This window comes from Scardinius erythrophthalmus (genome assembly GCF_964197995.2).
Source record: "Scardinius erythrophthalmus genome assembly, chromosome: 13".
NCBI lineage: Eukaryota > Metazoa > Chordata > Actinopteri > Cypriniformes > Leuciscidae > Scardinius > Scardinius erythrophthalmus.
In genome coordinates this window covers 32,062,038-32,089,927 of record NC_138233.1, presented here as the reverse complement: position 1 = coordinate 32,089,927, position 27,890 = coordinate 32,062,038, and the positions used below count along the sequence as shown (strand labels likewise).

General features: G+C 37.3%; 1 protein-coding gene across 5 annotated transcripts; it reads left to right on the top strand.

The window, feature by feature from the left end:
• The first annotated feature begins 405 nt into the window (after positions 1–405).
• Positions 406–22,031, top strand: rell2 (RELT like 2). Of its 5 annotated transcripts, none has more exons than XM_081383200.1 (8): positions 406–531; positions 11,557–11,737; positions 12,662–12,835; positions 12,952–13,173; positions 14,732–14,794; positions 14,894–14,957; positions 15,354–15,533; positions 20,064–22,031. In XM_081383200.1, exons 4-8 carry the CDS (start codon positions 12,981–12,983, stop codon positions 20,752–20,754), a joined length of 1,191 nt encoding a protein of 396 aa, XP_081239326.1. In that variant the 5' UTR covers positions 406–531; positions 11,557–11,737; positions 12,662–12,835; positions 12,952–12,980; the 3' UTR covers positions 20,755–22,031. The 5 variants fall into 5 exon arrangements, with proteins under 5 accessions (XP_081239326.1, XP_081239327.1, XP_081239324.1 ...); XM_081383201.1 differs by having other exon boundaries at positions 418–531; positions 12,681–12,835; XM_081383198.1 differs by lacking the exon at positions 406–531 and having other exon boundaries at positions 11,584–11,737; positions 12,681–12,835; positions 14,714–14,794.
• Positions 22,032–27,890: the final 5,859 nt, after the last annotated feature.

The following is a 27,890-nucleotide window of genomic DNA, read 5'->3' as shown; positions in this document are numbered from 1 at the left end:
TTAACATTTTATAATTTTATTTAATATTCCCAAGCTGTTTTACTGTATATAGAAATTACACATTTTTTCAACTTCAAATGTTTTGTTACGTTTGTGCTTGAAAATGACTCTTATACTAGCCTAAATTAAGCCTGTTATTTAGCAAGTGTAATTGTTTAATAGATAGATAGATAGATAGATAGATAGATAGATAGATAGATAGATAGATAGATAGATAGATAGATAGATAGATAGATAGATAGATAGATAGATAGATAGATAGATAGATAGATAGATAGATAGATAGATAGATAGATAGATAGATAGATAGATAGACTGGTTTTTGGGTGGAGTATCCCTTTAATGTAATAATCCCTTGCAAAAGTTAAAAACCTGTTCCAGAGAGCTGAATCCACTATAGAGAGCATTTCACGTGTCGTCTTCCTTTAAATATGTTGCGGACTGCAGCTCTTGAGTCCAGCTGCTGCTGTTTCAGCTTCAGTGTCATGCTGGAGGCATCATAAGCGCATCCCTTGGCCGTTAAAAGCTTTGGTGAGTACCTGAGTATAATGTTCTTGTTTCGAAAATATCGCGATTTTAACGGTAGCAGTAGCTATGTCATGTGGTCTCTGACTTTCTCAGTTTTGAAGGTTGTTAGGAAATATACAAGACTAATAGAAGATATTTATTTGACACATTGAATTCACGCCACCATAATCTGTTCAAGTAATCAGGAAACAAATAAATCAAAAACGCCGCATTTATTTTATTAAGGTGTTTACCCGAGCGTGTGAGCATCAGTTCACAGGGGACCCGTGCTTAGTCTGATAGATGAAGACAACGGAATGTAACAGAACTCAAAGCTCTCGAGACTCGTGTCTGAGCTATTTTTAACTTGGAACGCATCTTCGAAAATGCGCGTAGGCCAGCAAAAAAAAAAAAAAAAAAAAAAAGTAATTAGTAATAATAATAACAACATTAATCAAAATAATAATAATAAACCGAATGGTTGTGACAATGAGGCATTTGACAGTCTTTGTCGGTATATTCACTACTTGCAGTGAATCGAAAGATAGTTTCGCTATTTCTTTATAGTCAAAGTAGCTGATATGTGGGATCCTCCTCTGCGCATCTAGAAAGCTTTGACAAAGAGCTCATGACGAAAGACATGTTACACATTGTTTCCTTAAAGTATTAGGCCTACCTGAGTGCATTAATAATAGGATATTCTATTTCGTCTGTTTTATTATACAACTACAGATTTACAGTTTAATAGATAGTATTATAATAAATTGCATGAGAATGTTAATATGGACATTTAATGGCTCTACAAGTTTAGTTCAGACTCTTCTCTTAGATACAGTATTTGAATTTCCCATATTGTTCATTCAGTAGTTGATTATAAAGTTGAATTCTTCATGTATGCAGGTCTATAGAGTGTCTCTGCTCTATTTTCATTTCCATGCATTTCATGCATATAAAAATGTTCTATTCTTGTTGTTGCATGCATATGATAAGTACTTTTTGCCATCAGTAGCTGAGCAGTTGTCTTATGTTAAACAATATTTTTGATAAATTAGATGTAGGCAGGATATGTACATATTTTGTTTACAACTGTTTTAAGTAAACCAGTGTGAAAAGACCGAATGAAATGCATTTGAATACATTTTAATTACAGTTGGGTATAAAGACTACATATGAAGAGTTCAGATGCAAAAGCCTCTAAGTGCCATTTGAAATTTTCTTCTAGAATGATCATTTTTATCAAGCTGGTATATATAAGTTCAGTAATTTCACTTAAATGGCAACGAAGATTACTTATTAGTTGTCATTTAAGTGAAATTGCTGAACTTAAATATACAAGCTTGATAAAAATGATCATTCTGAACTCTTCATATATAGATCAGGTTTCAATGACGTGAGGATAAGAATAACCCATGCAGTGTCATCGGTGTGTGTTTGGATGTGGAGGTCACGAGAATGCTGAGTCATACTGCAGAGTAGCTCTCTCATGCTTAGCTTTCCTCTGTATTGAATAGTGGCCACGCTTTGTAAGTTAATCCAATGTCATGACTAATTCAGCAATTTCCACAGAATGACTTTGAGCCAGAGGAGATGGTTACTGGTATAACGTTATTTTTTATTTACCTGATGCTAAAGTCTTAATAGAGGTTATGCGCTGACATCACTTTCCCGCCAAAACATGCCCTCTTAGGACTGAGTGGCAACTTGGCTGGCGCTAGTAGGGAAAACTGCAAGAACTAGAGTAAAACAAATTAATTACTCACCCTAATGTCTTTCCAAACCCATAAGACTTTGGTCTTTATGTTATATGATAAGGCCAATTCCATGCAAAAGTCATCCTTACCATGAAAAAAATTATGTTTTTACCAAAAGAACAAAACCCTTTATAAGTAATAAGTATAAGTAAGTATACCGTAAAACTTCAAATAATAGGCCGGACTTTTATTTTCCCAAATCGCCGAACTGCACCGGCTTGTATTTGAGACAGGCGTCTATATGAGACAGGCCTTTAATTTAGTGTTGAGATGAGCATGACAGTAGGAGGTTACCATATCTGTGTTTGTGTTTAACAAATCAGTTAATGTAAGAATTAGCCAACTATATTTCCGTATGTCTAAAGGGGGTCGCACATCAGACAAGAAGCGCAGCGCCACGTCTTTAAAATTCGAACACATTATTCTCTATGAGTGTACATTGTCTCAAATCGTCGTTAATGTATACTGACTTCACCTTGTGCTGCAATATACATTCAGTTTTACATTCATTTACAGAAATCAGCTGCTTGAATGAAAATTGCTGATGTTATCGGATTTAGGTGATATTCTCAATTCATTCAGTTAACGGACGCTCTGAGGTAAAGTAAATTCAGACTGCAGACTAAGCAACGATTGTATTTAATTGTACAGTACAATCATAACATAGTACATACATGATCTTAATTCCATAATATCCTTAAACATAACTATATTGCTGGCCATAAACTGACAAAGTGCACGTTCGGTGTACGATACCTCGAGTTGTCATAGACGCGACGCGGCGCTGCGCTTCTCGTACGGTGTGCGACCCCCTTTAGATTATTGGCAGCATAAAAAACAAAACGATGTGACAGCCATGGGCTGAACAATACAAGTTACCAGTAATATCATGTGATACAAAAGGACCCTATTTATCACTATCATCATCACCGCGATCCTCAACTACAAGTTCATTGGCGAATTCCTCCTCCCCGTCACTCTCCTCCACTTTTCCCTCTCTGGCCTCCGCTAACTCTGCCTGCCGTGCTTGCGCTAACAGCTCCCGCCCAGATGCGCAGGGCTCTCTTGCGTGCGCAATCTGCCCCATAGAACTGGCTTAAACAGACGATCTGACGGGTTTTAGAAGATTAAATACAACCCGAAACTAAAAACCAGACCGGGCCTTTATTTGAGACCGGCCTTTATTTATCCAAACCTGTAGCCACACCAGGCGTGTAAAAGAGACAGGCGTCAATTTGGGACTCGGCTATTATTTGAAGTTTTACGGTAAGTGCATTTAGGTCTGCAAAGTACTGTATTACTGTGCTGTAACCGAAAATTGCCTTGTTTATTGTTGGAAACTTTATTCCTTCATCGAAGCAAGACCAGGAGATCAACAGAAGTTATTCTTTATTGAGCGTTGCTGCAGTTCGTCCAACAATCTGACTAACGTAACTTTACATGGTATCTTATAGGCATTCAGTGGGCAGTCCTTAGAGGTGCTGACAGTCCTTAAAAGTCTTGACCTTAAACACTGCCTTAGAGATGACCACTAAATCTAATCATCTAAAGACTATCTAATCTAATCATCTAATAGAGGCAATTACCCCCAACTGAGATAATGGTACCCCCCAAATTGTATAAACAACACATGGTCAAGAGAACTAAGACTAGGTTAACATTCACACAGTTGAACTCTCAGTTGGAAGATCAAAGACTAACAAAACCCCTTCAAAGGAAACTATGTTAAATCTAATCAGTAAATGGATGCCCTCATGTTCACCTTGAATGCCCAATACAGTATAGTTCACCTTAGTTTTTTATGTGATGTTATGTAAGGAAGTAGGATCAGCAGATCTAAAACATATTCTTACATTTTTAATCCTACTTTATCCACCACATATGAGGTGAGCAACAATGCTAAAATTACATTTGCAACCAACCATATTTCATGGTTTCAAAAGAGGGATCAAAGACCCCCATTTTTAAACTTCATTTGAACAATAAGCATTTTTGGAGGTATGTCTGAGAAATAAATATACTCATTTAGTCATAACAGCACTGCCTGTTGAATTTATAAGGGCTATAATTAAGAGGTCACGACGCTTCAGTGCTCTGTCACAGCCTTAACGTTTTAAAGATTAAGTTTATATAATATAACAATTATAAATACAAATAATTTGAAACTTTATATAAAAAGCTAAATTATGTGTATGCTCTTAGTATCGACAATTCATCTCACTACTTTGCTCTGAACAACCATAACAACTCTTGCTGTGAACGGTTTCAGGCGTATCTCAAAATATCTCAACTTTCAATTTCAAATTTATAACAAAATTTCACATTATATATGTCGCTCTTTAATACGCCGTGATAGATTTCTGTAGCGCCTCAGTGTAAGCGGCGGATCAAGCGCACGTGGACCGATCTTCTCTTCCTCTTTGTCAGTTACAGGACGAAATATGAACATCAGAAGGTATATGATACTGTACATCTTACAGAAGAGCATTGTGTGTCATAGGATACTTCCCCCACGGGATGTCACGTTTTCACCTCTTGGTTAAAACATGAATATCCATCATAATCCCGCCATCAAGCGGACAAAATAATAACAATATTGCAATAATTTTGACACTAAATAAAATGTGATAATTTTGACTCACAACTGTGCTTTGAACTGCACAAACTGGCTGAAAACCGTGCAATCATTTAGACAGAAAACATAAAACTGACATGATTGCGAGTGCGACTCACACCTACGGAGTGTCAATCAATTCACCTGACTGTGGAGGAAACCTGCGATTTGAACTCCTATATGATTTTAGTATTTTAGCAAGCAGTTTTATTAGTAGGAAAATATCATTGTCTCTATTGAGTCTTGAACTGCACACACGCTGGTCAACTTGAGAAATAATCCATAACCATTTGAAATAGAGCGATTTATAATAAAATTGATTAATTGTGCTATCTTACCATACTGGTATCGCAGATTTCAATATTTGGTGGTTTAAATGCCTGCTTGGGGTTTCTGTAAAGTTTTAAAGCAGTATTTTAGTGCCGCTTTCAGAGCGGTCATGTCCGTAATGGAGAACTGTCATGCCCGTATCATTGTTTTTGCCTCATAAATGCGAACACGAAAAATTCAATAGAATGTATATTTTAATGTTCTGTGGAGAGCCAACCCTTCTACATTTGGTGGGTAGTATTACTTTTGGTTTGCACTGTGTAATTCACAGAATTCCTAAAAAAATATGTTGCCACCTAAAACTTTACAATCGGAGTTATATAAAAAAATGTCCTGTCTCTTCCAAGCTTTATAATGGAAGTGAATGGCTGGTGAAAATTTGAAGCCCAAAAAAGTGCATCCATCCATGATAAAAGTAATCCATATGGATCCAGGGGGTTAATAACAGGCCTTCTGAAGTGAAGCCATGCATTTGTGTAAGAAAAATACCCATATTTAAAACTTTATAAACTATAAAAATTGGCTTCCGAGTTCCAACAGATGGGCGTACGTATTGGTGGAAGACTAATCCCTGACCCAACGCAATGACGAACGGCGAAGCTCAGAGGAAAGAGCAAAACAAAACACCGGTCGCGAATTAGAAATTTTGAAGAGAAATTTCGTAGGATTTCTATATAATAGAAGAGGAACTTTGTTTGTTGTACAGCCCTGTAAGTTTAAACCGCGAGAGGCGTCTTAGCTTACGATACTCCTACATCTTACGTCATACATGCATCACGGGATACTCTTTTGGCGGAAGTCGATTTGCGTAGTGTGCGTACGGTCGTCTGGCGGAAGCTAGTTATTTTAGATTATAAAGTTATAAATATGGGTATTTTTCTTACAAATACCCATGGCATCTCTTCAGAAGGCCTTTAATAATCCTCGGTGCCATGTGGGGTATTTTTTATAATGGATGGATACACTTTTTTGGGCTTCAAATTTTCACCAGCCATTCACTCCCATTATAAAGCTTGGATTAGCCAAGCCATTTTTTTTATATAACTCTGATTGTATTTAAAGGATTGACCCCCTTTAAAGGGTTAGTTCACCCAAAGACTAAATTTCTGTCATTAATTACCCTCGTTCCAAACCCATAAGACTTTTGTTCATCTTCGGAACACAAATTAAGATATGTTTAATGAAATCTGAGAGGTTTCTTGAATCAGCCATAGGCAGCAACATCATTGCAACTTTCAAGGCCCAGAAAGGTTGTTGAGACATCATTAAAATAGTCCATGTTACTACTGTGGTTCAACCTTAATGTTATGTAGCGACAAGAATACTTTTTATGTGCAGAAGTCAAACAAAAATAACAACTTAATTGAACAACTTCTTCTCTTCCGTGTCAGTCTCCTACGCTGATCACGTTGTAAACACAGTGCAGCGCTTCCGGGTTTTACGCCCAAACACTGAGCTCCTTATTGGCCAACTCTGTTCACGTGATCACCAAGAGATGTGTGTGTGGTGCTGACGCAGGAGATGGTCAATAATGAGCCAGCGTTCTGAAGTAGATCCCAGAAGTGCGAGACACCCGTTCCAGCACTGCGTTCCAGCACTGTCGAATGCGCATGCGTCGCGTCTGAACGCGTTGTTGTCTTTGGAGCTCCATCGATTTGATTTATAATTCTTGATTTTACTCTTTAAACTTACTTACAACAAACATTTTCTACTTTTCCTCACTGAGAAGCACTACTGCTCAAACCTCATAGTTACAACGCGGACTGTTGAGCAGACGCGTCTCAAGCCTGTTAGTGATCCAACGCTGGATACTCTTATAGGTTACTCCCGGGGATCACTGTTGAACGCGTCTTCTCAACACTCACTTACAAACATTTTTCACCTATCGTGCGTCTACTCTACACCCGTACCACTAAAAAGACGGATTATATCTAAGACGTTTGTCAGAAATTAGTATTAATTGATAGCATCACTGGTAGTGTCGTTGCTAACTTACTGTCCATCTGTTAAAATGGCGAATATATCAGATGTATGTAGTCTACCTTTTGGTGCAGGTGAGGACACATTTGAGCTGCACGCGGTGCAGTCTGAGCTGGAAGCTGTTGAGAAACATATCCACGACCTTTTAGTGAGACAGGCCGAGCTGATAGACCGGCGTTTGGCTCTTGAAACATCACGCGCCGATGCTCACAAATCAGAGATTAATGTTACTAACCCGCTGACTCCGACCTCGTCTACTCCGTGCGTTACTCGGCATCGGTCCCGAGCGCCAAGGTCGCGATCAGCCATGGTCTCGTTCACTCCGGCTCCAACACGCCACCACGAAGCCTGGATATTTCCGCAGCGGAAGACGCGAGTAAGGTCTAGACCAAGACCCTCTCCGACCCTCCCGGTTTTCGAGTTATCCACACAAAACCGCTTCTCCCCTCTTCGCGAAACAGAACACGATGCTGTGATCATCGGTGATTCCATTGTTCGGCACGTCCATGCAACATCAGGTAAAAATAAGATGCACAGTCACTGCTTTCCTGGTGCTCGTGTTTCTGAAATCGCTGCTCACGTTCCCGATATTCTGAACGATAACGAGCGCGTCGGAACTTTGGTATTGCACGCGGGAATGAACGACATCAGGCTGCGCCAGACGGAAGTTCTGAAGAAAGACTTCAGGAATCTGATCGATACGGTACGCAGCACATCGCCAGATATAACGATCATTGTGTCAGGACCGCTTCCCACGTACCGTCTAGGACATGACAAGTTTAGTAGATTATTCGCACTAAATGAATGGTTAACGTCATGGTGCAATGAACAGAAACTGCTCTTTGTAAATAATTGGAATCTGTTTTGGGAGCGTCCTAGGCTTTTCCGTGCTGATGGCTTACACCCAAACAGATTCGGATCGGATCTTCTATCAGATAACATCTCCAAAATGTTAAATACCTTTTGACTAGTAACCAAAAGTCCAAATCATAGTCTCTGCTGCACCAAATTAACTGATATTAATACTAGTGTAGAACATTGCATAGAAACTGTGTCTATTCCTCGTTTAGTGCGATCAAATAATAAATCTACTGCAGGATCTAGAAAAAATCTAATTGTTATTAAAACAGAAAATGTTGCTATTAGTAAACAAAAACAATTTCTAAAGCTAGGTCTTTTAAACATTAGATCACTCACACCTAAGGCAGTTATTGTAAATGAAATAGTCACAGATAATAGCATCGATGTACTTTGCCTTACTGAAACCTGGCTTAAACCAAATGATTATTTCGGTCTAAATGAGTCTACTCCATCAGGATACTCCTATAAGCACGAGCCCTGTCTGATTGGTCGTGGCGGCGGTGTTGCAACTATCTATAGAGATTTTCTTAGTGTTACTCAGAAAACGGGTTATAAGTTTATTTCATTTGAAGTACTTGTACTAAATGTTACGCTCTTAGATGAAAGAAAAACATCCCTATTATCTCTAGCCTTGGCTACCGTATATAGACCGCCTGGGCCTTACGCTGATTTCCTAAAAGAATTTGCAAATTTTCTCTCAGATCTATTGGTCAATGTCGATAAAGTATTAATTGTTGGAGATTTTAACATACACTTAGATAATCAAAATGATACGTTAGGGGCTGCGTTTATAGATTTATTAAACTCCTTTGGGGTTAAGCAAAACGTTACCGGACCAACTCATCGTCTTAATCATACACTCGACTTAATTATATCACATGGAACCGATTCAACCGATATAGATATCATTCCGCAAAGTGATGATGTAACTGACCATTACATGGTAACTTGCATATTACATACCCCGGTAATATATCATGCTGCGCCACGTTATCGATTAGGCAGAACTATCCTTCCATCCACCATAGATAATTTTTCAAATTGCTTATCGGATATGTCTCAGCTGCTGCCTGAACCCAAACAAACAGATGAACTTGAGGAAGTAACTAGAACTATGAACACCATTCTCTCTGGTATATTGGATATTGTTGCACCTATGAGACTAAAAAAGGTCAGAGAGAAAATTAAAGCACCATGGTACAACAATACTACGCGTGTTCTAAAGAGAGAAACCCGTAATGTAGAGCGTAAATGGAAACAAACTAATTTAGAGGTCGTTAGAATCGCTTGGAAAGACAGTATGTCACGCTATAAAAAGGCCCTAAAAGCGGCCAGGGCTGAGCACCTCCGCAAACTAATAGAAAACAACCAAAACAATCCTAGGTTCTTATTTAACACCGTGGCTAGACTAACAAATAAACAGATGTCTCCTGAACAAAATATCCCGTTACAGTTTAGTAGTAATGATTTCATGAATTTTTTCACTGAGAAAATAGAAAACATCAGATCCACAATTGTAAACGTTCAATCCTCAATCGCGCCTTATAATTCAGCCTCGATTATCACCCCACAAGAACAATTACAGTGCTTTACAACTATAGAACAAAAAGAGTTAAATAAACTTATCATTTCCTCTAAAACAACAACATGTTTATTAGATCCCATACCAACTAAACTATTGAAAGAAGTGTTACCTATAGTGGAAGAGCCTCTCCTCAATATTATTAACTCATCTTTAACTTTAGGTCATGTTCCAAGAACATTTAAATTGGCAGTTATAAAACCTCTCATTAAGAAACCACAATTAGACCCAAATAACCTAGCAAATTATAGACCCATTTCAAATCTTCCTTTTATGTCCAAAATATTAGAAAAAGTTGTGTCTGCCCAACTGGGCTCTTTCTTGCAAGAAAATGACATCAATGAAAAGTTTCAGTCTGGGTTCAGGCCACACCATTGCACTGAAACTGCGCTCGTTAAAATCACAAATGATTTACTTTTAGCTTCTGACCAAGGCTGTATCTCAATACTAGTTTTACTTGATCTTAGTGCTGCGTTCGATACTATAGATCACATAATACTCTTAGATCGACTACAAAACTATACCGGTGTTCAAGGACAAGCATTAAGCTGGTTCAGATCATACCTATCTGACCGCTACCATTTTGTCTATTTAAACGGAGAAAAATCGATCATAACTCCAGTAAACTATGGAGTGCCGCAGGGATCTGTGTTAGGCCCTCTATTATTCTCAATATATATGCTGCCACTTGGAAATATTATAAGGAAACATGGAATTAGTTTCCATTGTTATGCTGATGACACTCAACTATATATTTCATCACGGCCGGATGAAAACGCTAAATTATCCAAATTGACAGAGTGTGTTAAAGATATAAAAGATTGGATGACGCGCAATTTTCTTTTATTAAATCCAGATAAGACAGAGGTAATACTTATCGGTTCAAAAAACCGCCCACAAAACCTCTTACAATACAACTTTAACATCGTAGGGTGTCCTGTTACTTTATCCTCTACAGTAAAAGACCTGGGTGTTATATTAGATTGTAACTTGTCTTTTGAAAATCATATTTCATATGTTACAAGAACAGCCTTTTTCCACCTTAGAAACATTGCTAAGTTACGTAATATGCTATCAGTTTCTGATGCAGAAAAGTTAGTTCATGCATTCATGACCTCGAGACTAGATTACTGTAATGCTTTATTAGCTGGTTGTCCTGCATCCTCAATAAACAAGCTACAGTTAGTCCAAAATGCCGCCGCTAGAGTTCTTACTAGATCAAGAAAATTTGACCATATAACACCAATTTTATCATCACTACATTGGTTACCTATAAAGTTCCGTATTAATTACAAGGTATTGCTACTGACTTATAAAGCCCTAAACGGCTTAGCTCCAGTCTATTTAACAGATCTTCTATCGCCCTATAATCCATCGCGCTCTTTAAGATCACTAAATTCAAGGCTTTTGGTCATACCTAGGATATTCAGATCCACCAAAGGAGGGAGAGCATTTTCACATTTAGCTCCAAAACTCTGGAATAGTCTTCCTGATACTGTTCGTTGCTCAGACTCGCTCTCCCAGTTTAAAACTAGATTAAAGACGCATCTCTTCAGCCAGGCATTTATATAACATTTTTAATCTTACAGTTTAATCCGGTCTCTACTTCATAAACGCCAGAGGAGAACTGGCCCCCGACTGAGCCTGGGTTCTCCCAAGGTTTTTTTTTCTCCATTAGGTCACCTGATGGAGTTTTTCGGTTCCTTGCCACTGTTGCCTTTGGCTTGCTCAGTTGGGGATACTTAATTTGATTAATCGATTCAACAGTGCTATTGATCAGCATTACCAAACGTGGATGTTTTACACCAGAAACAAACACTGATGTACTATTTTATTTAATACTGTGAAGCTGCTTTGATACAATCTGTATTGTGAAAAGCGCTATATAAATAAAGTTGACTTGACTTGACTTGACTGCTGGCCCCGCCCAGGCTCCCTGAGCTACCGGCTCCTCCCTTGCTTCTTGTATTGCTGGTGCCACCTAGGAGGCTTCCTTTCCTGCCTGTCCCACCCCTGGCCACCCCCTTCTCCAGCCTCTCCCCTGTTGGACTTATTATGGCATGAGGACGCTCCTTCCGGGATGGAGTACTTCCGTGTACTGTCACGTTTTGGGTTTGTTTGTTCATGTTTTTGATCTGTTTTTCTGTTTTATTGTTGTTTGAAGTCAGTATGTTCATGGTTGTGTTTCCTCTGAGTTCTCCTGTTTATAGTTTTGATTCTTGGATTAAATATTTATTTTGAGTATCTCCTTTGTCAAGCGCTTCATTACAGCCACCGAAAATGACACCTGGATTCTTTGCTTTTTCTGCAAATTGCAGTGATCAGTTTGTTTCTATTTTCTGTAGCTTTCAGCAATCTGAAAAAGGATATCGCAGATTTCTTTTCTTTCTTTTTTACCTATTTGGTTTCCATAATGTAGCCATAATGGAGAAACATAAAATAAAGGGGTAAAAAGACGTCTGTCAGGCTTGAAGCAAGCACTCAGTAAATCTGACTGAATTAGAATCGTTTAAGCAGCTTTATTTGTTATGTTGATTAAATTTGTAACAATTATCAATAGGTGAACAAGGAATAACATTAGCCATTATTAAAGGAAATACACAATACGACAGAAGAATTTCTGTCAGTGCTGTTGAAGTTATACTGTTGCTCTATTTGTATGCTGCGGTGAAAAACAGGCCTGTTATTTGTAGACCCCAACACAATCTCATGGCAGTTCGTTACGTTTGGGCGAATAGGCGGCTAATTCATATGAATTTTCGGACAATTCCCTTTTGTTTACGGGTGGAATTTCATGCTAGAATTTTACAATGCAGGGAGATTTGGTGATACACTTGACAAACACATCACATAGAAACTGCAATTGGAATAAACTGGAAAACCTAATATCAATCCAGTTGCCTCGTTTTAACTGATGTTTCGGTGAATGGACATGTGAATGGGTGAAAAATATGCTGTACTCCAAAAGTTATTCCATTGGTTTTTATGCCAGTCGTTCATGAATCATTTAAATTGACTTGAATGTTAAAACAACAGAATGAGAAATGTTTTGCAGGCTGTTGAAGTTGCAACATATATCAGTTGCTGAGTGAAAACAGAGGGTGTGGGCCAAGCTCCTCTCACCACACGCCTGGATGGCAAGATAAAGGTACTCGCTAACAGGAAATATACCCTGACGGAGCTGAGCAGCTGATTATCTCTCTGAGCCAAGTGAGTTAGATGGCGTGACAAAGACAACTTTCTCAATGCTGGAGAAAATAGTTTTAGGTTGTGTGAGCATTACCTGCTGTATAAATGTAACTGCCATACTTTTGTCCAATTTGCAGCCAACTGCCTTTGCAAAGAAGACAGTGGGATGACAGACCAAGAGACACCCAATGTGGGTGAACCCCCTCCAACATACATAATCTTCCTCCTTGTCTTTTTCTTCTTCATCACTGGCCTTCTGGGTTTCTTAATCTGTCACTTATTGAAGACGAAGGGCTACCGCTGTGAACTGGAAGAGGATCAAGTAAATTGTGAAGACAAACTGGGGACAGACAAAGATGGCAAGTCATTTCAGCCTTTGTTTTATAAAAATATACATATGTTTTATACAAAATACGGTCACTCTCACACACACGGTCCAATATTCACTATTAACTACAACTTTTTCCTCAGTAAAAACCTAATTACTGCTTATTAATAGTTAGTAAGGTAGTTGTTAAGTTTAGGTATTGGATTAAGTTGGATTAAGGGATGTAGAATATGGTAATGCAGAATAAGGCATTAATATATATATATATATATATATATATATATATATATATATATATATATATATATATATATATATATATGCAATATGCATGCTAAAATGCAACTAATTAATAGTGAGAATTGGACCCTAAACTAAAGTGTTACCCAAAATCCATACTGTTTGAAGATAGTTTCTTGTCTTTTTATTTTCTGTATCTTTATCCCATGGAGGTTTTATTTATCTCAAAATTCCTGGCTTAATACCTAGTCATCCCTAAAACCCTCACCATCACTTTTTTTTATTATTATTTGCTTGAATAATCTATATGCTCCAAAAATAAGCACTATTTTTCAATAGACGACCCACCCACACACACACACAGATTTCTGCCATTGTAGGTAACTGCGATATTATAATAATAGATTTATTTAAAAAGATGTCTGCCCATGCAGTGCAAAGAGAGGGGATCGTTCTCTCAAGAAATGACACACAGTCCATCAGTGACAATTTTTGACTTCAATAAAACATGGTGGTGTAAAAAAGGTAGATGCTATTTATATAAATAGTGGTACATACTGTTTGCATAAGAATAAATAGCAAGAACATGTTGTACTAAATGTAGACTATATGAGAAATGGTGGGTAAAGTTAGTAAAAATGACCTTTGCCAACAAGTGCTATTTGCACTGTTAGCAAGATTGCACATAATACTGCGATATTTTAATACATAAAATTGATGGGGACACTATACTGTCAATGAGCACCATCCTTCGGATGAGACGGTAAACCGAGGCCCTGACTCTCTGTGGTCATTAAAAATCCCAGGATGTCCTTCGAAAAAGAGTAGGGGTGTAACCCCGGCATCCTGGCCAAATTTCCCCTTGGCCTCTGTCCATCATGGCCTCCTAATCATCCCCATATACTGATTGGCTTTATCACTCTGTCTCCTCTCCACCAGTAAGCTGGTGTGTGATGGGCATTCTGGCGCAATATGGCTGCCGTCGCATCATCCAAGTGGATGCTGCACATTGGTGGTGGTTGAGGAGATTCCCGCTTTCATGTAAAGCGTTTTAAGTACCCAGAAAAGCGCTATATAAATGTGACGAATTATTATTATTATTACTCACTTTATTAACTATATAAGGATCTAAATACTCGGCGCTCAAAAAGCACATCTTGACACAGTAACAAGCAGTTCACATTGGCAATACAAAAAGCGATTAATAAATTAAAATTCTTACAGATAGCCCCTTTAAACTGAACAAATGCACAGTATGATTTTGGTCAGTTCATCCAATTTGTAATGACATTATTTTAATTACCATAATTATGTTAATATGACAAAATTAGAAAATTGTTTTTGTCCAGATGAATCAGAAAACAGTCAAGACACTGTGGAACAAATTCTGAAATGCATCATTGAAAATGAAGGTACAGACAATTTGTTCTGTTCTATTCTGCAGTATTTACTATTGTATTGGTCATGTATTTAAACAATTTTCACCACTTGTTTTGCTATTTTTGTCACAGCCAATATGGAGGCCTTCAAAGACATGTTTACTGGGCAAAATGTTTGTGAACATCACGATCCACGGTATAATCATTACATTTGTGATTTTTTTACATTTCTTTTGTTCTATAGTGTGATAAATAGATAAACACCAACCTTTACAGCACATTTTACTCAAAGAGGATATATCAACTTTATATAAATAAGTTATATGATATGATGTGAACTGTCTACATTGAGATTATTTAAGATTTTCCAGTTTGTTTCCAGATATTTTAGTTTGTAAAGTATAAAAAAACGAATTTATTTTAGTACTCAGTTCAACATTTGGCCCCACATACCTCACAATGATGTAGGACAAGTAAAGCAATGTAGATGTGTAAATTAGTTTACACACTGACCTCTGAACTAATCCAAATGTAATAGAGGAATAGTGGCCATTTCCGTTTTACAAAAAAAATAAAAAATGTTTCTAACCAGGTTACATCAGAAAGAAGGTGCAAGTGGTCTTCCCCTTCACCATCATACAGTTCATCTGGGTGGTGAAATCAGCTCTTGTGTCCACTGTATGCAAGAACATATATTAAAAACACGGCGCAAAAGCCGTGTGGCTAGAAGCAAACCTCGGCCAGCGGAGCAGACTGTGTTCTCTGTGGGAAGGTGAGAATCTATTATCTATTATTATATACCAGTCAAAAAGTTACAGTAATGGACAGACTCATTCTTTATTACTGTTCCACATTTAGAATAATGCTAAAGTCTTAAAAACATGAAATACCACAAATGGAAGTATGTCCATGACCATGACCAAAAATGTGGACTTGAAACATTTGTATATTTGAGTTTCTTCAAAAATGAATAGAATCTTGACTAGATTAGAGATGCATGGTTTGTACATGTTTAAACAGCATTACAAGAGTTCCCATGTATGCTGGACACTGGGACTAAAAAAATGTAAATATTAGTTGGATGACAAAATAAGAGTAACTGCGATAAAGATCTTTAAAATATTTCATTTAAAATACATGTACTCTTTGTATTAATGTTTTATATGGTTTTGGAAAACTTTAACTCCCGGTTTCACAGACGAGGCTTAAACTTAAGCATTATTGAACTGTTACAACTGAAAGCAATTTCCACTGGCATATCTTAAAATATGTCAATGCCTGTGTTTTGTCTCAAGACACACCAGCATGTGCCAGTTTTACAGGCACATTTATACTTGTATGTCCTAATTGAACTAAGGCCTAATCCTGGCTTAATCTGCCCTTTCTGTGAAACCAGGCCAAAAATATAATTTCAAATGGTTTAAGTAAAGGGCACCTATTATGACATTTAAAATGTTCCTAATGTTGTTTTGGGAGTCCCCAACAACAGTTTTACATGCATGCAATGACAAAAAACACTTTTGTTGTCGTATAATATGCATTTATTTTTACCTGATTTGCTCACCGACTCCCAAATGATTCGTTCAACGACTCATTTTTCCAAACCCCTCCTTTGCGTGACGCTAATCTGCGGTGATTGGTCAGATGACCCAGTCAGTTGTGATCAGTATAACGTTACTTTGTGCAGAAAAAGTTTGCTTTGGTGTCGCACTTCAGAACACAGCAGGCTTGTTCGACTTCATGCAGCTTGCGTGTTTATTCGAACACCTTTAGTTCCTCTAAAGCTCACAAATCCGTTTTTTTATAACAGTAAACACTCTTTTCATGTAGTTGCGATGTTATATTGTGTCATGTTTATCAAATTAAAACTGATTAAAAAACGTAGACTCCACTTCATTGATAGTAGCTTATGTTGAACTTTATTCTTGTTCAAACAGACGCTGTATGACGCAATACATAAAGTATTGAATGAAAATGTCTCTGCAACATCTGTGTATTATAAGGCAAATATTGCATTTATTTCACTTCAGCTGTGGTAAAGTATGCAAACACCACGTGAGCGGTCACTACGGGAACCAGAAAGTGTCCGACTTCACGTCTCCGTTTGCAGCTCCTCCCCGCCTGCACGCGGCTACTCTCACCGATCAGTTACATCCATAGACAGTGGTTCTTCAACTACGGGCACTTTTGGCCTTGTGAACTTGATGTAAAAAAAAGTGTTCAAATCAAAATTGTCACAGTCTAACAGTTAAATATAACTAGTCTAGTTTAATGATCCATAAGAGAACGCACTTACATTATAAGACAAATTGGTGTTTTTTGACATATTTTCCGATCCGCACTGAACAAATGTCATTTCCATCACATGCAAATATTTGATTATTATTTAAAATTCTTATGATATACATAATTTCTCAACAGTGTAAAACCACTTCCACACATAGTTTGACCAATTTATACCTATATTGCAATTACCATAGATTTGTGGATTAAATAAATAAATTGTCATGAGGCCCAAACACAAAGCTTACATCCACCACAACCTGAAATATAATATTGCATTGGTTAGATACATTTCAGAAAAATAACTACTTGTGTTATTACATTAAGTGGAACCTTATCCCATAAAATATGCAGAATTTTTTAATGAGTGATTAGAATTTTGTACATATTTTTAAAAATGTTATGAGGTGGTGGAAATGACTGGGTGTTGTGGAAATGACAATGAATGGACGTCCATGTAGAAAAACAGAAAACATTTAGTTGAAACCCATTTAACAAATCATTAGTCATTAGTCTGTTTGGTTCCATAACCAGATGAACAGTTACAGTCTTACTGTAAACAACTTTAACCACAAATAGTGAGACCTTTATCCAGTTGACCTCCGCAGCATCTTAAAAATAGATGAAAAGGCATTTAAACAAATATATATTTGAATAAATACATTAGAGTTGTACATTTCAATAAATAAAATATTCATATGTAGCCACTCAATCTAAGAATTCCACCTTGTAAGCATAAATGTCATTTCCACCACACCTTTGTCATTTCCACCCAAGAATAATGTGGTGGAAATGTGGTGGAAATGACCGTGGTGGAAATGATAATCCTACAGTATTTTGTAAAAAAATCCAAGCTAGTATTACATATTAGCTATGAATTGGTAGTTAGCATTGCATGCATGCAAAATACATCTATTTGTGTTAAAAAATCAATTTATTTACAAACTCATTTATTGTTACGCCATGTTTGGAAATGACATACAATAAAAATATTTTCATTTTAAGCAACATTTACCTTGAGTTTTCTTATCCAAGTTGCTGAAGAAATTTAAAATCTCCTCCATGTCAGACATGTGCTGTGATGTCATTGTTCATCTCCATTGAAACTACCCAAACAATCTTTCAAAAAAACTTTTTAAAGGGACATTACAGCGTTGTGGTGGAAATGACGGCAATACTGTGGGACAACTACATTTTGTATATAAAATCACATTAATAGTTGTCTGACCTTAAATACCTCAATTATGTTTTGATTCTTTTACTGAAACTTTATTCAGTCATAATAAAAAAAAAAAGATAAATAACTTTTTTACACTTCTTTTTCATTATTGAAGATCAAAAGTCTGGGTGTGGGACAAGCACAAAACAGCAATATTTGCATGTATAATGATGTTTAAAAAGGTGAAAAAATCATCATAGACTACCGGTAAAAAGTTCCTAAAGTACTTTCATTGTAAATTTAACTATGAAAGTGTTAATTTTTCAAAATTAAATGTTTTTTATAAAATATGATCAAAGGACATGAAAGTGCCCGTAGTCTAAGAATTGCCCATAAACGGTTACATCCAGCCGCAGCCGATGTCGAACACACCTAGCGTCTCGTCGCCATGATGTTTTCAAGTTTTTCCTGGCCTTGGAGCGCAATAAGTGGGCGTATCGTATTCAAATAACTTGACAAGTTGACGTCATCTAGTCAGAGAAAAAGCTTCGGTCTTCTAACGATTCATAAAAATGACTCAGAGTCGACTCTTACTTTTGAAAGACAATAACTTTATATACGGTGCACTTTCATATTTCAAACTTTGCAGGATGTTTTTGTTAACTTAGATCTATGTTACACACTACATGAAAGGTAAATTTCAAAATTCCATAATAGGTGCCCTTTAAGTAAAATTCAAAAATTAAGGTCACACATTTGTTTAGTTATTGGGATTTAAAAGACATTTAATATCCAGCAATATTGTCAATTTGACTGTTCTGACATCAGATGATAACAAATTTAAATTGATTTCAACTGAATAATGACACTATTGTCTCTCCTGTCGAGCTGCTTTACAGCTAAAATTAAAGTCATTTCATAGCTGATATATTCTGTAGCACTGTTGTTACTGTGAAGCTGCTTTGAATCTAAATTGTGTACAGTACTATATAAATACATTACTTGACCCTAAAGTAATTTTATTTATTTTACAATAAATTTTGATGTATACATTTATAAATATAATTTATTTATATATTTGGGGAGTGATACCTGACATTTACCACCTGAACTTCTTCACCTTGTCATATACATTTATTTGATATTTTAAGAGACTTATTAACCTTGATTGAAAATCAGCAGGGGTTCTCTTAGTGAGGGACAGGCCCCTCTGTGTAAATCATGTTGAAACCTGAGCTACTCCACTGGGTTTTCTTTATTTTTTTCAGTTTTGTGTTGATTGCACCATGTGACTTTGATTTGGAGGGAGAAAAAAAATCGTAATAAGCAGTTTTCTTTTTCTTTCCTTTTCTTTTTCTTTCTAATAATTACTCAATAAATGATGCTTTAAATATGTCATAAGGTTTTCTTTTAAATAATTTTGCTCTTTAATAAGACTTTTTCCTTTATTATAATATTGGGGCAGGATATTTTTTATTTCATACACTAAAACTAAATCAAAATAAATATCAAAATTAACTTATTCAAGTCAGTGAATGTATGAATTGCATTTTAATGCATTTTTTTAATGAATATGAACAAACATTTTACGGGATAATGTTGATCCAGTTTTGTAAAGAAATTCAAAAACTTTTTGAAGCATTTAAGCGTCATCCTTCAGGTCAAAAGCATTTTAGGGCAACTATAAACATAAATTGTCAAGTGTGTCCAGACTTTTGACCGTGTCGATTACAGTTTACACCATAAGTATTGTAGAATATTATCAATGGATGGAAGATAATAGTAGACTAAAATTAAGATTTGCGCTATTTGCAAAATGTACAGAATACAACCAAGCTAACTTAACTAATACTTTCACAGATTTCGCGTCACCCACATGGAGAAGAGAAACAGCCTGCAAGGTTCGATCAATCTTTCTGCCTCTAAGCCAGGAAACACGTCAAATGACACAACGCTCTCTGATAGCAGGACAGGATTTAAGGACACCTCAAAAAAACCTCAGGAGGAATACAACATCCGCAATATGTTCAAAGACACTGGAGCAACCAACGGCAAAGTCCTAAATGTAGGCAAACGGAAGAAGAGTGTCACATTGCTCGGCTTCTTTAAAGGTGCTGATCCTGTGGAGACCAAAGGGGGAGCAGAAGTGTTTGAGGAGGACAAGGAGGGGTCAACCACGGCTGATCAGTTATCTGTCTCTCTAGGAGAAGGCTTGAGCTCAGTTGCACTGTCTCCGACAGATGAAACAGCTTTAGATGAAAATGCAAATAAAGGTTCATGTAGTAAATTAGAGGAGACCAGCATAGAGAACCAAAATGCTGATGAAGCGACTTTAAATGTGAAATCGCATGACAAATTAAGCACAAACACAACAGAGATAGTTCGTGATAGTTCTAATGACTGCTCTAGATTTTTGGTGGTACGAACTACGGAAGAAACTGTCATCCCACCTGCAGCCGCTGCGGACCATAGAGGAGATGATACGACGAAACTCAAGGACATTAAGACCGGCCAAGTTAGTCAGGAGAGTACAGACAATCAGCAGATATGATTACAGCATCATAGCCCTACAAGCATAACATTATACAATTATCAGGTGGTCAGACAGTTGTTTATTAAGAACAAGACTCATGAAAAACAACACTGCATTTACCAAAAATACACCTTGTTCTCAATTAATTGCATATTAAATCTATAAATATGATGGGCTTAATCAAAAATCAATGGCCATTAAAATAGATCGACAATTTGTTGTTTTTCTTTTCACATCTTTAGAAAGCAGCTTAATTCATTGGGCAATCATAGCTCATATTAAAATAACACTGTACTCAATTGTGTTATATTTTTACATGAACTATTTAAACTTGCGTCATGTGTCCTTGTATACAAGACTGCAAAAAAGACTGGCAGTTATGCAGGTCATCCATGAATAGAAATGTATTTATAGGACTATACGAACATTTCTAATTATTAAAGACATTTCACCACTTATCCAGATGGCTTCATCAGTTGTTGAATAGTGGGTTTTCCCAGACATTGAATGCCAAAATACATTTGATGTCATGCGCTGGGAATTGTGTGAATATGGCTGAAATGTCTGGGTTTTAAAAGTCACAACTCATCAAACTATATAATAGCCTAATCATCAGTAAACACCAGCAATTTTGTGGACGTGGACCTCTGTCCAATTTTTCTCCGTGAAGCACGTTTTAATTTGGAGCAAGAGATACAGCATGGAGAAGAAGTCTCAGCTCGGTCTGTCTCACTATAACAATCCGATGCATATTGCATACAAAACTGGAAAACACTTTTTCAGTCTATCATTATCTAATCTGCACATACAGATTTTTATCAGTTTACTTTTGAGGATGATGTAATCACTGATTTGCCAAAGTTTTGCCAAGTTAGTAACAAAATAATTTGATAGATATTTAGTTTTGTTTAAGATTGCCGTACCATTATTTAAATACATGATTAATAGCATAAAGTCCGGGGTGTTCCAACTGACAGATGTTACAAAAGTGCTTCTTTAAGCAGTAATTGTGGTAAATAGGAACTATATATGTAGGTTTTTGACATATATGTTGGTGGTAGACTGATAAATTCATCTCATGATATATTTAAAAAAAATCATGTTCATTCAGTCTTTGTGCAGTAAAAACTGTACTCAGTTTACCCTATGTTTGACATTTTTCCTTGGTTTCCATTGATTTCTCTTTTTTTTTTTCTTTTTTTCTCCATGTCAGTTGTATGTGTCCCATGTATGTTTTTGAGAATAGAAAATAAAATGTTAAAATAAAAGTTTCAGACAGCTCTGTTACAGTGCTCAATGGTACACATTTACTGACATTTGATGACCTAGATATAATGCATCAGATTTTTTTATGTTTTGCATTATGTCACAATAATTTCACAATAATTTTATGTGAATCAGCTGTTGGAACTTGAATGAATGACTCAACTCACTCATTAAAGGTAGGGTAGGTAGGAATTTTATAAAAAACTTTTTTCCAAATTTGTTTAAACTTTCTATATCAATACATAATTAAAATGTAATTACTCTGAAAAAAAGAGTATAAAAATCGAGTGACTCTGGACCGTTTAATCTGCATTAAACACAGCTCATTATTTCCATTCGGGACGAAACAAAGGATTGGCTTAGGCGACTGTCACTCTCTCGCAACCATGGCAACCACCCTTTTGCCGCACAGGATCTGCCCACTTGCGCGCACCCGTTTGATTTGAGGAATTCAACAGGCACGGAACCTAGGAATAGCAAAACAATGGCAGAGAAAGAGCAATCAAAATTCACATTACCGGCATATGCAGTTAGCGAAGGCAAACAAGGCACAAAAGGAAGACAGTACTAGAAAAGAACAAAAAGTCTTTGGATAAACAAAGAAATAAAACGCGTGTCAATATCCTCAGACCCTAGTTGCACGGCCTCTTGCACGACCTCCTCTGCTTCGCCCTCGACCCCGGACCTGTCCTCGAGCTGACGATACGGTACTTGTCTCTGGAGTGTAGTCCTCATTAGAGTCAACAATGCTTTCATCATGGAAACTCTTACATGCAGAACACCATATATGTTATGAATCTTACACGAAATTTATCTTCATCACAGTGTAACTGATGGTAATGGAAAAACGTGTATCAAAGCAACCTGTTTTTAGCTTTGCCGTATAGATATAAGCTCGTTAGTGAATCAAAAAAAAAATATTTTAAACTTTACCAATATCAATATGCTAGCTTGATAGTGAGTACTAAAATACATCTTATTTGTTTATATTCATAATGATAAAGTTAGATTTTTTTATTACATGTGATTCTGACATGATGTCACTACATGCACTGTGCTCCTTCCTCTCCGCTCGTCTCAGGTAAATAATGCGTCCTCCAGCTCAGCGGTCGGAGTCACGGCTTTGGAAGGAGCCCAGAAGGGAGGGGGTGGAGTGAATGGAAATAATGAGCTGTCTTTAAAACAGTCATGAGAGGTCTACAGACACTCGATTTTTATACTTTCTTTTTCAGAGTACTTACATTTTAATTATGTATTGATATATAAATAAAGTTTAAACAAATTTGGAAAATAAGTTTTTTAGACAATTCTTACCTACCCTACCTTTAAGGCAGTCAGTGTGTCCAAAATCACTTGCTGTATAGTAAGTATTACATTTGGTTTAAATTTTGCTTTACGACCGTTAAAAAGGTAAATTCTATAAATGAATGTTTGGATGTAATACATCTGTTGTCACAGTCATGTGACCTACCACATCAGTTACGTTGCTTATGCTTCACCGTCATTCACAAATCTTCTCTTGTGGCCTCATGGGATAGTAAAGTTTTTTCATCAGATGCATGCTTCAGATTTCCCCGACAGTAGTGGAAAGTAGTCGCAACCACCTACAGGCTTTTTTGTTTCATATTGAAATTATGTTTCTTTTTTATCATTTCATATTAAAATATTCAATTTAAAAAAGCAGTTTGATTCACTCATAGTGCAGCAGATTAATGGCATATTTCAAGAGAATCGTTCAAATTGGTATAGAAGCATGAAATTTGGCACAGATACTCTCTAAGGGTCACTCTTTGGGAAAAAGGCGCTGGCCATCCAAAAATTCAACATGGCGGCCATTTTTTCAAGATGGCCGCTATTTCTGTCAAATGCTCATTATGTCAATCGTTCAAACAGTGATGTAGGCATAACATTTTGTGAAAATACTCTCTTCAGAATGTTTTTTTTGGAAAACGGTGCTTGTCCCTCAAAAATTCAAGATGGCAACCATTTTTCAAGATGGCCGCCATTTTTCAAGATGGCCGCCATTTTTCTTGAATCCTTAATTATTTTTTTTTCAAATGGTGATGCTATCATGAAATTTGGTACAAATATTCTTAAAGGAATATTATCATGGAAAAAGATGTGTGCCACTCAAAAATTCAAGATGGCAACCATTTTCAAGATGACCACCATTTCTGTCAGAGCTCAATTTAATGTGTTAAGGAAGGTTTTGTTTAATAGAGTAAACGTCATTACACAACCAGGGCACACTGGTGACTTCACTGCTGTGGAACTCAGCATGGGATTCAGTGTCAGCTGATCTAGTTTTACTTTCACTGTAGTTCTTGACTAGTAGTAATAGTATAGCTAAGTTTAGTGTCCCTAAACCGCACCCGAATTGACAGGTTGTGCCAGCGTGGGAGAGCCGAGCCAAGGGTAAGCGGGGCAATACATGACTTGTTCATGTATGCTTACCTGGAAGGTGTACAGATCACACGGGACTTAAATGGCACTGGATGAATGATCGGGCTAGGTGTAGGTGACCCGTACCTAGTTGTATCCCATACCTGAATGTGTACTATGTCTATGATTGAGGTGGTAAAAGATAACCCCTCGGCCTTAATCAGACAACAAACCTCCAAAATGGCAAATGAAAATTCCATGTCAGCCAAGAGGCCAACTGATTGGATGAAATGTTGTCTTTGTCAGACAGACACAAAGGAACCCCTCCAATCACCATCTACCCATCATGTTTCTCAACATGATGGCTATAAAATGATTGCCACCAACATTCCACTCTTTCACAAGATGAACAAAATGCCAATGACCCTGGACCTGGAACGACTGGATGAAGGTGGTGGTATAGAAGCTACTTTGAGAAGGAACCAAGTGAAGTATCACTACAATTGTCGACTTCGGTTCAACAACACAAAGTTACTTTGTGTCCAGAAGCAACAATCCGATGCTCAATGTAGTGAGACAGATGAAGGCCAAACAAAGCATCGCAGAACCATGATGCAGAAAAGTCTAGATGATCAGGTTTGCTTTTTTTGTGATAACATATCTCCTGAATCTGACCTACGTCAGGTAATGACACTGCAACTGAATGACAGACTACATGAATGTGCACAAACACTGAATGATGCTAAATTATTGTCTCAACTAAGTGGTGCTGATGCCATTGCACAGGAGCTGAAATACCATCATTTGTGTCTCATTCATCTTTACAACAGAGAGAAACTCCACCACAGAAGGCTTGAGAAAGAGTCACAGAGTGAAACGATTCAACCTGCCATCTTTCTTATGGCTCTTTCTGAACTGGTCACCTATATTGTTAAAACCAGTCTTAATTCTGATGGTCCTTCCGCCTTCCCTCTCGCAGATACAGTGGGGAGAACAAGTATTTGATACACTGCTGATTTTGCAGGTTTTCCCACTTACAAAGCATGTAGAAGTCTGTAATTTTTATCATAGGTACTCTTCAACTGTGACTGACGGAATCTAAAACAAAAATCCAGAAAATCAAATTGTATGATTTTTAAGTAATTAATTTGCATTTTATTGCAAGACATAAGTATTTGATACATCAGAAAAGCAGAACTTAATATTTGGTACAGAAACCTTTGTTTGCAATTACAGAGATCATACGTTTCCTGTAGTTCTTGACCAGGTTTGCACACACTGCAGCAGGGGTTCTGGCCCACTCCTCCATACAGACCTTCTCCAGATCCTGCAGGTGTCGGGGCTGTCGCTGGGCAATACGGACTTTCAGCTCCTCCAAAGATCTTCTATTGGGTTCAAGTCTGGAGACTGGCTAGGCCACTCCAGGACCTTGAGATGCTTCTTACGGAGCCACTCCTTAGTTGCCCTGGCTGTGTGTTTCGGGTCGTTGTCCTGCTGGAAGACCCAGCCACGACCCATCTTCAATGCTCTTACTAAGGGAAGGAGGTTGTTGGCCAAGATCTCGCAATACATGGCCCCATCCATCTTCCCCTCAATACCTCCATGCTTCACGGTTGGGATGGTGTTCTTGGGGTTGTACTCATCCTTCTTCTTCCTCCAAACACGGCGAGTGGGGTTTAGACCAAAAAGCTCTATTTTTGTCTCATGTCTCACCACATGACCTTCTCCCATTCCTCCTCTGGATCATCCAGATGGTCATTGGCAAACTTCAGACGGGCCTGGACATGCTTCGGCTTGAGCAGGGGGACCTTTGGTGCACTGCAGGATTTTTTATCCATGACAGCGTAGTGTGTTACTACTAATGGTTTTCTTTGAGACTGTCGTCCCTGCTCTCTTCAGGTCATTGACCAGGTTCTGCCGTGTAGTTCTGGGCTGATCCCTCACCTTCCTCAAGATCATTGATGCCCCACGAGGTGAGATTTTGCATGGTGCCCCAGATGGAGGGAGATTGACCGTCATCTTGAACTTCTTCCATTTTCTAATAATTGCGCCAACAGTTGTGCCTTCTCACCAAGCTGCTTGCCTATTGTCCTGTAGCCCATCCCAGCCTTGAGCAGGTCTACAATTTTATCCCTGATGTCCTTACAAAGCTCTCTGGTCTTGGCCATTGTGGAGAGGTTAGAGTCTGTTTGATTGAGTGTGTGTACAGGTATACAGGTAACGAGTTCAAACAGGTGCCGTTAATACAGGTAATGAGTGGAGAACCGGAGGGCTTCTTAAAGAAAAACTAACAGGTCTGTGAGAGTCGGAATTCTTACTGGTTGGTAGGTGATCAAATACTTATGTCATGCAATAAAATGCAAATTAATTATTTAAAAATCATACAATGTGATTTTCTGGATTTCTGTCTCTCACAGTTCAAGTGTACCTATGATAAAAATTACAGACCTCTACATGCTTTGTAAGAAGGAAAACCTTCAAAATCAGCAGTGTATCCAATACTTGTTCTCCCCACTGTATGTGCAACCTGTACCAGTAGCGTATCCTTTTTTCTAACAGTGGCCCTTCCTCTCTGTGGACTACACCTTGCCGTGGTGGAGAGGCTTGTGTATGAACTCCATTGAACCTGAGAGCTATGCCGGCGGGGATTTTATATCCCTGGCAAGTTTAACTAAGCTGGACAGGTCAAAGAAGAGGAGGCAGACAAAGCAGACATTATAACTATTTGACAGAAATGGTGGCTATCTTGAAAATGGTGGCCATCCTGAATTTTTGATTGGCACATACCTTTTTCCAAAAGAGTGTTCGTTGAAGAGTATTTCTGCCTAATTGTATGCTTGCATCACCATTTTAACAATTTAAATAATTAAGGCGAGACACTACGGGTGAATAGGGTAAAAATAAAAAAAACTAGCAGATATCACCATGAAACTTTCCCAGTTGATTACCTACATTAAGATGAGAAAAAAAAGTATTAAAAGTTTTCTGTAATTTAATGTTTAAATTAGCAAATTAGGCAATATCTAATTAAATATGCGCTAATTTGTATATATTTAAAAAAACGAGTATTGGATAAAGCCAGATTAAAAATTATTTTTTCATTGTGTTCACATATTAGATGGGGAAAAAATACAGAGGCATTTATGGATATCTACTTTTGTTATCCTGTAAATCATAATATACTGTCAATAGCCTTAAAAAAATATTTTCGCCATGTTTTTTGGAATAAAATGTTATATAAATCAGGCTAGGAATAATATATTTACAGATCCCTCTGTAAATGTCTTCATAATATAACTAGGTACAAGACTGGAAAGATTGGTGTATATAGGTGCTACTGAAGTGGAGATTTCAGACTTGGAGTATGAGAGAAAGGTAATTTTGAGAAAACGGGCTTTAAAGATTTATCATCAGCCAATGAGATTGCGCATTCAGCCCTTTTACTTTCGCGATTGGTTGCTGATAAAAAGGAAATGTCCATATTTGGATCCGACAGCATTGTACAG

Coding starts and splice junctions, on each gene's coding strand:
- rell2 (XM_081383198.1), top strand. CDS start 12,981: ATGACAGACCAAGAGACACCCAATGTGGGTGAACCCCCTCCAACATAC. Junction 14,958..15,353: donor TGTGAACATCACGATCCACG/GTATAATCATTA, acceptor GTTTCTAACCAG/GTTACATCAGAAAGAAGGTG. Junction 15,534..20,063: donor ACTGTGTTCTCTGTGGGAAG/GTGAGAATCTAT, acceptor ATACTTTCACAG/ATTTCGCGTCACCCACATGG.